Genomic DNA, 12,033 nt, shown 5'->3' on the forward strand with positions numbered 1-12,033 from the left:
GCAACCTTTGCCTCCTGGGTTGAAGCGATTCTGCTGCCTCATACTCCTGAGTATCTGGGTTTACAGGCGTGTGCCACCACACCCAGCTACTTTTTGTATTTGGATAAATGTATTTCTATGCGTACTTTTCTTGCAGACACTGCTGTAAATTGACTTGTTCCTCTAATATACATGTTGAAATGCTGAGCTCCATTAGCTATAAATGTGAACATAGTTGGAAATAGAGTCTTTGCAAATGCATTTAAGTCATGATCAAGAGATCATAATGAATTAGAATGGGTCCTAATTTGATCTGAGTGATATCATCATCTGAAGAAGAGAAGAGACACACAGAGAAGAATGGGTGTAAAGACAGAGGTACCCAGGTAGACGTAGGCACTGAGAAGATGGAGGCAGAAATTGGTGCAACACTGCCCCAAGCCAAGGAGTGTCTGAACCAGCAGAAAGTAGGACAAGTCATTTAAGAATTCTTCCATCAGCCAGGTGCAGTGGCGTACACCTGTAATCCCTGCACTTTGGGAGGCCGAGGCGGGTGCATCACCTGAGGTCAGGAGTTCAAGACCAGCCCGACTAACATGGGGAGACCCCCGTCTCTACTAAAAATACAAAGATGAGCCGGGAATAATGGTGCACACCTGTAGTCCAATTACTCGAGAGGCAGAGGCAGGAGAATCGCTTGAACCTGGGAGGGGGGATGTTTCAGTGAGCCGAGATCGCGCCTTTGCTCTCCAGCCTGGGTGACAGAGCGAAACTCCATCTCAAAAACAAAACAAAACAAAACAAAAGAACAAAACATTCTTTCATTGAACCTGCACAATTATGTTAACATCTTTCTTATGTTGTGCTTAGATTTTTAAGTGAGCCGTGTTATCTCTCACATCAGATATTAATATGTTTGTCTTTTGTGGATATACTAGGATAGCAGTGTCAGAGTTTCATTTGACCTGTGCCATAACACTGAAGCCGAAGTGATCATTGCCTCTGAATTAGAAAGGACTGTAGGTAGATGGGTGAGCTCTCAGTAATATGTGCCACAGGTGCCTGGTGCTCATTAGTGAAGACACCTGTGTCACTCACTTCCCAACCCTACATTCAGTGACAATGGCACCTTGATTTGGGCTATGAAAAGAAATATTTATGTCACAGAAACTGGTAGATACCACCAATAATAGCATTTGAAAGATGTCTTTTTCAGAATCAGCATAGCTGTGGTGTCACTTGAAATGTGTGAGTGATGATTCCAAGAGGTGATATTTCAGGAAAAGTTGCACACAGAGCATCTGAGAAGGAGGGAAGGGCTCCAAGGGTGCAGAGAGGCTGTCAGCGTCTCAGGGTGGATTTATCTTTACCTGGTTGGAATTTGATCTGTCGTTGACTTAGTTGGTGGTTCAGGTTTGGATCTCTGAACTGAAGAGATGGCGACTCGGTAAGGGACATCAAGGAGTGTGACAATGAAGAATAAGGAAGACTGTGTTACATGCCGTGGACCAGAGCATGCAGGTGTGCGGAGGTGTGGACCCAACGCTGCCTTGTGGGATGGAGCCTCATGTCTGGGGATGGGAGAAAAGGGGGATCCATTCGAGGAAAGTCAACATTCATAGTTAAAAAAATGTATCACAGTTTAATGATCTTCTAGGAATCACCCCAGACAGTTTCCCTGCACACAAATATGGATTCCTGTCTTTGGAAGTGACCAGCAGAGAGTTCAGATAACGTAGGTCCTAGATTGTCCTCCAGAACTTCCTGGGATCATCAGATCTGTCCCTGAGGCTCCACCACTCTGAAGGATGCATTGTCATCTCTGCTGTTCACCGGCCGGCTGCATCTTGGGGGCTTCTCTGGCTGTGCTGAGCCTCAAATAGCAGAATCCCGAGGACCACCAGGACCAAGCCAGCCACGCCCATGCGGATGAGATTCTCCACTGTGTAATCCTGTGGGTGTCGGCCTAGGGGTGGTGGACAAAGAGGTCACAGAGGTCACGGCAGGTCAGAATCACCCCGGGACCCCTGGATGTCCACCCAGGGCACCCACCTCCCCTGGACAGTCCCTGACCCTCTGTGCCAGTCCCATAACGGAGAGCATCTCCTCACTCACCAGTCTTGGAGTCTGTCTGGTTTTGTGACGGGCTGAGGGTCTCAGCTGCTCCTGAGAATCAAAACAGTGGAGAAGAGCCCTGAGGCCCGCCTCACTCCTGGGCTCTGCATTCTTCTCTTCCCCTGTGTCTATTGAGATGAGTTTTATGGAGTATCAGAAACCCTTCCTCTGCTGTAGCAGGGTTCCCTCCAGTCTCCTCATTAATTATGTCAGACTTCCTGTGCCCTACAAATCCAAGCTCGGCTCCTGAGTCATTCGGGAGAGTTTTCCTGCACCCCAGGAGCTCAGCATCTATAAGGAAAGTGGTCCCCAGTCCAGAAATAACCGAGACCTTGGGTGCTCTCTGTGCATCCTGGGACCTTGTGTGCTCTCTGAGCCCTAACAGGCTGCAGGGAGCAGGTGCAGGACCACAGCAGTCAATTTCCCTGGAGATGAGAGTCTCACGTATCCACCAGCTGAAGACGCAGGCTCCATGGAGGAGGGGTTGGACCTCAGGGGCTCCTGAATGTCAGGAGCACAGAGGGTTGAAAGTCTGGGCCTGCCTCCCCTTCATGCCCTCAGCCACTTCACCTGGGGTTTCATCTTCCGTTTAATCCCTAGGTAACGAATTCCTCGTGCAGGCAGGTACCCCTAGAATGTGATACAGGTGAGCACACACCCACACACACAGATAAGCATGTGCTAAGTGGTGGTGCTATCCGAGCTTCATAAATCAATATTTCTGCTTTCAGAAAGTGTGAATTTAGCTGAGAAAACCAGCAACAAACATGTAAAGACCTGTCACGTCAAATATATTAAGCATATGGATGAATACACATAAAAATGTATTTAGATATACCTACACACATTCAGATGTAAGTATATAACTGTACATAAGCATGTGTATATATGTAAAACTTCAGATATATGCTTAATATGAAGTTATATACATGTTAGTATTTGAGTGAGAAATATTGCTATGCAATTTAGAAATAAAGAAATCAAATTTCCATGTTTTATAATTTATATAAATTTTACCAGAAATTAAAAGAGATCTACTGAAAAGTAATTAGAAAGGAGTGATTCTGTCGTGAGTGAACACGAATTTAAAAGAATATGCTCAAACCAGTCGCTTTCTCATGGATACCTCTCTTATTTTAAAAAAGATAAATCAAATATCTCACCTAAAAATTGTTAAAGATGTTGAATAAGTCTTTAAGTTAAAATGAGCATACAATATTCTTATGAGCAAAATTTCAAAACACTTCTTAAATTCATTAAGAAAATTTCCATTTTGAATGTCTAAAGGAGGAAGATTTGATATTAATGAGAAATTCGTTTCTACATTGATTGTATAAATTAAATCAAGACCCAATTAACGGGGGAGTATCATTCATGATTTTTAAATAATAAATGCATACGACAAATAAAATCATAAATTTATATATTCACATATTGTTTTAAAAGTTTTAGAGAAAAAGGAACGATGGACACGTGCGTATAGAAAACGCAGAGTAGAAATGAATTGTACAAAAGATGAGCTGTGAATAATTCCCTAACTCGTTCAGGGAGCAGGTGCACGGCCCCTCCTTATTCTCAGGGGTGCCCTGAGCACAGAAGCCTCCAGATGGGCACAGGAGGGGCAGTGTGAGGGGCACCCACAGCCGGGGTGCTTCTCTCTAAAGGAGCGGGTCTAGGGCACACTCCAGCCTCATCACAGTCAGATCCCACCGAGGCCCGAGCAGCTTCTTCTCCGGTCCTGAGATGGCCCAGGGACCCCGCAGGTGTGGGTGAGGGGCTCATTCTCAGGGGCCCTTGGACATGAGAAATGAGAGCTGCCAAGGGAACGTCTGTCTGTCCTCTCTCCATCTCGCCTGCCTCTCTTCCTCCTCCATCAGTCCAGCATCTTCCCCGTGTCCAAGTCAGACTGGGCCCCAAATCCTGCTGACCCAGCCTGTTCTCCTTTCTCTACTCATCACACATCCTGCAGGACAAGGTCGGAGTCTGGGGGTCCTGCAGAGCTGTGCCAGGTGTTGTTTTTAGTAGAAAGTTGGACAGATTTTCTCTTATACATGAGACAGGGAGAATGTCAACCAGTGGGGTCTGTAAACTTTTGTTCTTTCCAAAATATTGTGGCTTTGTCTTGCTAAGCTGAGATTCCAGGAGGGATGAGCAAAACTGCATGCACCTGCCCCCATCTCTGTTGGCTTTTTTTTTTTTTTTTTAACCCTTACAGTTATTGGGACAATCAGGACAGGGCCTGAGAGGGCTGCAGGCGGGAGCAGATCTAGGATGAGCCACGTCCCAGATGCCCCAGAAGGCAGAAATGAAGGGGCTTTGGGGTGATCAGATCCAGGCAGCTCCCCGTTATTCAGATGGGGAGTCCAGGGTGCGAGGGAACCAACTTTTTCAGATGTTCCACCTCCCAAGGAGAGGCTGAGCCATCACAGTCCCAGCCCCACCTCCCCGGGCGCCTCCCACCTGACTCCTAGAGCAAGCACCTGCCTGTGATCACCCCTGGCCGTGGCTCCCCATGAGAGGCGATGGCTCCTGGGAATCCTGCTTGGAGAGGGGGAAGGTCCCCGCTGCTCCACTCATCAATGCCGAACCTCAGACACCTCCCTCCCCTCTGACCACCACGGAGGGAGCACCTGCCCCATCCCTGGAGCACCAGGAAGCCACGAGGACCACACCTTACTGTCCACCCTGCCCTCTGCTGCCCTGGAAATCAGACCCTGAATATTGGAGGTAGCATTGAGATGAGTCTGGAAACTTCTCTCGAGCTGGGAGTGGCTGTTTTTGTCACCCATGAGTCAGGACTTAGAGGTTGGGACCCCAGAGACTCTGATTCTGAGGTGGAGACATCAGGAGTGGAGTGTGTGGGGCCTCCGTCTTCCACCCTGAGTCTAATCTCATCTCTGAGCTTCACCGCCGTCTCCTCCCAGCACTCCCTGCTCTTTACCCTACTGAGACTTCAGGGATGGGAGCCAGGGGTGGGAGGTCCCGTCTATTTCCACCCTCTCATGGGCTGGGCCCTTCCCTGCAGACCCTCCCCCTTCACTGCCCTCAATCATTATTGTTTCAGAGCTCCCCTGGAGGCAGGGCCTGAGCTGAGCCTTTGAGCTCAGAGAGGACAGGGTCAGGGCCCTCACCTGAGACCACGAGCTCCAGGGGATCACTGGGGGCCGACCACTCGGAGGAGAGGTTGTGTGCACCACAGCATCTGTACTGGCCCCCATGGGAGCCCCTCACAGGGCCCAGGGGGAAGTTGGCCTGGGAGAGCCCAGCCTGGGGTTGCCGGCCAGGGCGCTGGAGGAAGTCACATCCCCCCTCCTTGTACAGAGCGAATCTGTCATAGCCGGCATCAGAGCCACACTGGAGGGTCAGTTTCTCCCCAGGGGCCACGACAGGACCCGGCTGCACTGAGAGTGACGGCTTCTTACAAACACCTGGGAAAAGGTGGTCACGGTTTCCAGGAGCGACCCTCAGGCTTCCCCACAAACCCTCCCTCTCCCCCTGGGCCTCACCACTGCTGATCTTCCTGTGTCTCTGGCCCCAGGAGCCCTGAGCTCTCTCGTCCCAACATCATCCCACCTGGCGCTGCCCTGAGACGCGGCTCCTCCCCACCTGAGACCTCGAGCTCCAGGGGCTCACTGGGGTGAGTCAGCAGGTAGGGGTTGGAGCTGAATGAGGCGTAGCACCTGTAGGTCCCCGCGTGGGCTGAGGTCACAGGACTCATGGGAAATTCAGCCTGGTACATATGAGACCGGTGCTTTGATTTCAGACTCAGGGGGGCATCAGCTGCTCCCTCCTTGGTCAGAAGGAAAGTGTCCGTCCATCCCTGTGACTGACACAGCAGGGTCACGTTCTCTCCTGAGGCCACTGTGGGGCCCGGCTGCACTGAGAGGGAGGGTCTGGCCTGGGTCTCTCCTGGAAAGAAGACGGATGGGTGAGGGGCTGCCCCACCTTGTTCTGAGCTGAGACCTCCCCAGGGCTCTCTCTGGGACCCTCAGTCTCTCTGTCTCTGGTTTCTCTGAGTCTCCCCCTCCCCACCCATCCCTGTCTCTGTCTGTCTCTCCCTCCCTTGGGACCCCCACCCCTCATCCCGGCCATCACCACCTGGGATCCCCCGGCAGGGCCTGTGCAGAGCCTGCGTCCCTGACTGAACCCGCTGGGCTCCTCACCTGCGATCAGGATGTCCAGGGGGTCGCTGGGGGCCGACCACTCGGAGGAGAGGTTGTGTGCACTGTAGCATCTGTACTGGCCCCCGTGGGACACCCTTATAGGGCCCAGGGTGAAGTTGGCCTGGGAGAGCCCAGCCTGGGGCTGCCGGCCAGGGCGCTGGAGGAAGTCACGTTCCCCCTCCTTGTATAGAGCGAATCTGTCGTAGCCGACATCAGAGCCACACTGGAGGGTCAGCTTCTCCCCAGGGGCCACGACAGGACCCGGCTGCACTGACAGTGACGGCTTCTTAGAAACACCTGGGAAAAGGTGGTCACGGTTTCCAGGAACCAACCCTCAGGCATCCCCACAATCCCTCCCTCTCCCCCCGGGCCTCACCACTGCTGATCTTCCTGTGTCTCTGACCCCAGGAGCCCTGAGCCCTCTCGTCCCAACATCATCCCACCTGGCGCTGCCCTGAGACGCGGCTCCTCCCCACCTGCCTGGAGACTCAGGGAACTCCAGGCAACGCTGTGAATTTCTCACCTGGGACCAGGAGCTCCAGGAGATCACTGGGTAAAGACCACACATAGGGAGAGCGTAAGTCATAACTATAGCACCGGTAGGACCACCTGCGACTCGGGCTCACGGGGCCCACGGAGAAGACGGCCCGGGATGCCCCACGGGTACGGGGCTGGGAGCTCAGGCATTGAGGGTGTTCATCTTCTCCTTCCTTACACAGAACGAAGCCGTCAAATGGCACCTGTGAGTCACACTGGAGGGTCACGTTCCCTCCTGAGGCCACCACAGGGCTGGGCAGGGCTGAGAGGGTGGGTTCTCTGTAGGCTCCTAGGAGAGAAGGAGGCACCGTGTTAAATGGGCTCCCACCTCCCGCATCATCCCCAGGGCTGGGCTGTGAGAGGGAGACGCCCCTGAGAGCCGACCCCCTTCCTGAGGACAGAGCCTGGGGCTGGGACCCCTGAGTGTCCTCTCACCTGTCACCACCAGCTCCAGGGGGTCGCTGTGCTCTGACCACCAACTGTGGCTGTAATACTGACAGCGATACCGCCCTGCGTCTTCCCAGGTGATGGATGGGATGGGGAACTGGCCCTTCCTTACAAGCTCTGGTCGTATCGATGTAATCCAGGATGCTGATTTTCTCTCCCTATATAGATGGTACCCCAGGGCTTCAAGGTTTCCCTTACACCTGAGGGTCACGGGACTCCCCTGGGTGATCACCCGGTCTGGCTCAGCCCAGAGTGTGGGCTTGGGGAGGATTCCTAAAAGGAAATCAGAAATCAGATTCTAAGTCATTTCCCACCCAACAGATCTCAGCTGTTGGCTGCAGGACCCTCCAGACGCCCCCATCAGTCAGCCCAGATCTGCTAATCCCCATCCCCAGCTGCATGGAGGTGGCGCCTTGTCCCCAGTGAGTAGGAGGGACCTGGGACAGCTGGGGACAGACTCACCTGCCTGCACGTGGGTCCTGGGGCCCAGACTCAGCCCTGGAAGAGAGTTCCCTGTGAGAGATTTGCCCCTGAAGCCTGAGCAGGTCCTCCCCTCCCTGGGATCTTTGTGAGCCCCTGGGGTCTCCTTATGCACCAGAGTTTGGCTGTGGGGTGAGGCCCCTCCTAGGTTAGAATCTCCCCTCCCTCTTCAAATCTCACCGAGACAGATCAGGACCATGAGGATGGGGGTCATGGCGTCTCCTCCCACTGCCCTGCTCTGCGGATGGATGAGCCCTCGGTGCTGGCAGGACAGAGACACACAGAGAGAAATAGCCTCCCCTCCTTCCCACCCTGTGCGAACGCTCGGAGGCTGGGTCCTTCTCCTGGGGTGTTGTCATCTGCAGCCACACAGGAAGCAGAACTGACCTCCCAGGATCCTGACTCTCATTCTCTTAGGGCTGAGGTTGGGGCAGGCACCGGGCCCTCTGCAGACATTTCAGACTGTAATGGGGTGTTTCCTGACCCCCAGCCACTGTCTGTCTGGTTTATCCTCGTCTCACTGAGAGCCGGGATGTAGCGGCAAATAGAACTGGTGCTTCCTGTGTCTGTCCTTCCAGATGAGGGTAGCGGAGGCTTCCCCTTCCTTCTCACAGCCTCCCGCAAGGTCTCCCTCCCTCCTTCCGCCCGTCCATCAGCACACGTTGTGTGGTCCTTACCATGGCAGTGGTGTCTCCAGCCCTGGAGATGCTTCAGGGAAGACGCAGGTCCATGCTGCAGGCAGACTCAGATCAGCAGAGACGCATCTCACAACTGACTGTGCCGTCCAGGCTGAGCTGTGTGTGGCAGTGAGGACAGAAGAGAAATGCATGGAAATAGGGGAAGAAAAGTTGACTTCTTTCTTGGCACTGGACTGTGGGTTTTCTTTCAATAGTTCCCTCTCAACTTCCCCTTTTTAATTTTTTTTTTTTTCTACAGCGTCCACCCCCTCCCCCCAGGAACAAACCTCTGAGTCTTTCCTGCCTCCTCGATGCCCCTTGCGTCCTTGGCCGTCCCTCTGCACCTCAATTCCTGGTCAACATTTTGGGAACAATGACTTATGTTTGCGCTTTGATGTGAGGAGCTGAGGAGGGAGTTGATACTTATTTGATGACTGGTTTTCATCCACTGCCTATGTGACCTTGGTTTGTAGTGTCCCATCTCTGAGCCTCAGCTTCTTCCTTTGCAGGCTATTGTCATGAATCCCACTCGTCACCGTGGTTGTGGGGTCAGTGGTGCCTGGACATTGGGAGGGGCTCATTTGTGCTTGATTTCCAGACCAGGGTAAGACCTGAGGTGTTTGCGACATGAGAGGATCTTGGTGTTGGACTCCACAGTCTCTGAAGGTGATTGATGTGTCCACTTGAGATGTCACATCTGACCCTAATGGAGAAATGTACATCAGGCATTTCTGAAATACCCAGAGCATCAATATCATGAGCAGAAAAAGACGTGTGGAAGCCCCGAGTGTAGAAGGATCCACAAGAAAGAACAGAGGCCAGAGGTGAGATGCCACAGGGTCCTGGGACCATCAAGGGCTCATTAGGGTGTAGGTTTCCGCACTGAGTGGAGCCCGGAGAGGAGCCTCGGGATCTGTAACACAGTGAGGAGCTCAGGGCTCCAGACCAAGGTGGGAGGCTGCGTCTTCCAGCCACACCTGAGGCTCGAGTGGACCCCAAGCAGCCCAGAGGAGTTCCCTCAAAGGAGTGCACCAAACCGTCCAGTGATAGAGCTGCTGGGATTCCATAGAAAGAAGCACTAAACACCAGGGTGTTCATAGAGCATTTATTAGGGGGACTTCCATAGAGTGGGGCATCCTTGTCTCCTTGCCCAGTGTCTCTTTGTGGATCTCAAGGATGTGCTTCCACATAGCAGCATGTTCTTCAGATGGACAAGGAGACACTGGGTGTTCTATCCAAAACTTTAACCTAAAATAAAAATAAACACAAAAATAAACCCCTAGAGAATATGATCTCTCAGTACAGTTGTTCCTTGGGATACACAGGCAATTCATTTCAGTACCCGCTACGTGTAACAAAACTTGCTGGTACTCCAGCCCTGACATTGTCTCTGCTGGACCTGCATATAGGAAAAGCCCGCTGTTCATATACACAAGTTTTGTTTCTCACAAATGCAATAGTTCTGATCCCCATTTGTTTGAAAAACGTGTGCACATAAGAGACCCCAGGAATCCAAGGTTGCGTTGCTCCAGGGTTGCCTGGATTTTGAGTGTATTTGGGAATGAGAAACAAGGATTACAATCTGGAGTGCATGGCATGGCAAGCCACAGTGCATCCGGGGAGGGAAGTGTGATGTTGGGATATATGCTGGTTTTCTCCCACGGTTCCTGGTTCATAACTCCCATAGCGCTTGTTACAGTCTTTTGTTAGAATGTTGGCTGTTTTGGGCCTAGGGGGGGCCTCTGACCTCCTCCTGCCCTTCCTTCACCTGCCCAAGGCACAACTCGAATGTTCCCTGTCTTTCTGATGGTGGCTCTTAAGACCCTCTCAAAAGATGGTCTCACCCTGTTCCTTGTGGAAGGAGATGCTGACATCAGGAAGCTTCCATAAAAGCCCAAGAGGACTGGGTTTCGTGAGTTTCTGGACGGCTGAGCATGTGGAAGCTCCTGGAAAGTGGCGCCCAGGGAGGGCATGGAAGCCCAGCGCCCCTTCCTGCGTGCCTCCTGCTATGTGTCTCTTCATCTGTGTCCTCTGCAGTGTGCTTTGTATTCAACCAGGAAATGTCAGTGTTTCCCTGAGTTCTGTGAGCTGCTACAGGAAATTAATCAAACCCAAAGAGGGGGTCATGGGATCCCCAACTTGAAGCCTGTCGATCAGAAGTTCTGGAGGTCTGCACTTGGGAATGGTGTGGGGGACAGTCTTGGGGACTTAGCCTTTAATCTGTGGGATGTGGGATTGTCTCTGGGTAGACAGCGTCAGAGCTGACTTAGAGGACACCCAGCTGCTGTTCGCTACTGGGTCTGGGGGAAAAAAAATCCCACACATCTGGTCCTAGAAATCTTCTTCTGTGTTGATGATTCCTGTGATGTGAGAGTAGAGGAAAAGCACTGTAGAGAGAGCTCTCTGTACCTAGAGAGGTAGAGGAAGTTCTTATCAGCAACAAGGGAGAGGCTGACAGAGCTGCCTAGAAACAGAGTTCCCTGGTTCCAGAGGTTCAAAGCCAGAGTTGCCGTCAGTCCTTTGGAGGAAATGCCGTTGCTGGGCAAGTGTTCTCTCAAGAGCATCTTATGTGAATTCCTGACGTCCTAAAGAATACCTAATGATAAACCTTGTCAAAGCAGGAGGAGGGTGAAGGACGTGGAAGAGGGACAGAACTAACCTTACACCTTTTGATTTATGATACTGGGATGACATTTTCCTCGTTTAGGTCTTTTGTTATTTCATTGAGCAGTAGTTTTAAATTGTCAATGTGTACATATTGCATCTCTTTGGTTAAATGTATTTCTCTTTTTTTTTTTTTTTGAGACAGAGTCTCACTCTGTTGCCCAGGCTGGAGTGCCATGGCACCATCTCAGCTCACTGCAACGTTTGCCTCCTGGGTTGAAGCGATTCTGCTGCCTCAGACTCCTGAGTAGCTGGGTTTACAGGCGTGTGCCACCACGCCCAGCTACTTTTTGTATTTGGATAAATGTATTTCTATGCGTACTTTTCTTGTAGACACTGGTATAAATTGACTTGTTCCTCTACTACACATGTTGAAATGCTGAGCTCCATTAGCTATAAATGTCAACATAGTTGGAAATAGTCTTTGCAAATGCATTTAAGTCATGATCAAGAGATCATAATGAATTAGAATGGGTCCTAATTTGATCTGAGTGATATCATAATCTGAAGAAGAGAAGAGACACACATAGAAGAATGGGTGTAAATACAGAGGTACCCAGGTAGACGTAGGCTGAGAAGATGGAGGCAGAAATTGGCGCAACACTGCCCCAAGCCAAGGAGTGTGTGAACCAGCAGAAAGCAGGACAAGTCATTTAAGAATTCTTCCATCGGCCAGGTGCAGTGGCGTACACCTGTAATCCCAGCACTTTGGGAGGCCGAGGCGGGCGGATCACCTGAGGTCAGGAGTTCAAGACCAGCCTGACTAACATGGTGAGACCCCCGTCTCTACTAAAAATACAAAGATGAGCCGGGAATAATGGTGCACACCTGTAGTCCAATTACTCGAGAGGCAGAGGCAGGAGAATCGCTTGAACCTGGGAGGGGGGATGTTTCAGTGAGCCGAGATCGCGCCTTTGCTCTCCAGCCTGGGTGACAGCGAAACTCCATCTCAAAAACAAAACAAAACAAGG

The 12,033-nt window shown here is 51.6% G+C and overlaps 2 protein-coding genes and 1 long non-coding RNA gene across 7 annotated transcripts in view; 1 reads left to right on the forward strand and 2 right to left on the reverse strand.

Annotated features, from left to right (window-relative positions):
- Positions 1 to 8,520, reverse strand: part of LILRAB (leukocyte immunoglobulin-like receptor, subfamily A, member b) — a 39,988-nt gene extending 31,468 nt beyond the window's left edge. Inside the window, 3 exon segments of the mRNA NM_001040677.1 lie at positions 7,704 to 7,739; positions 7,902 to 7,983; positions 8,399 to 8,520. Of these exon segments, the coding sequence (NP_001035767.1) occupies positions 7,704 to 7,739; positions 7,902 to 7,935 (70 nt within the window). The 5' untranslated portion in view covers positions 7,936 to 7,983; positions 8,399 to 8,520.
- The window catches only part of LOC144337321 (uncharacterized), a 153,312-nt gene that overhangs the window by 84,793 nt on the left and 56,486 nt on the right, over positions 1 to 12,033 (forward strand). The window lies entirely within an intron of this gene.
- Positions 9,490 to 12,033, reverse strand: part of LOC722780 (leukocyte immunoglobulin-like receptor subfamily A member 3) — a 28,865-nt gene continuing 26,321 nt past the window's right edge. For 2 of the 5 annotated variants that reach the window (XR_013410187.1, XR_013410192.1), the window contains one exon: positions 9,490 to 10,758. The gene's annotated coding sequence lies outside the window, so the exon portion shown is untranslated. Of the gene's footprint in view, positions 10,759 to 11,890; positions 12,011 to 12,033 lie in introns of all 5 variants that reach the window. The other 3 variants (XR_013410190.1, XR_013410189.1, XR_013410188.1) reach the window with 3 other exon arrangements.

This window comes from Macaca mulatta, chromosome 19 (genome assembly GCF_049350105.2).
Source record: "Macaca mulatta isolate MMU2019108-1 chromosome 19, T2T-MMU8v2.0, whole genome shotgun sequence".
Taxonomy (NCBI): Eukaryota; Metazoa; Chordata; class Mammalia; order Primates; family Cercopithecidae; genus Macaca; species Macaca mulatta.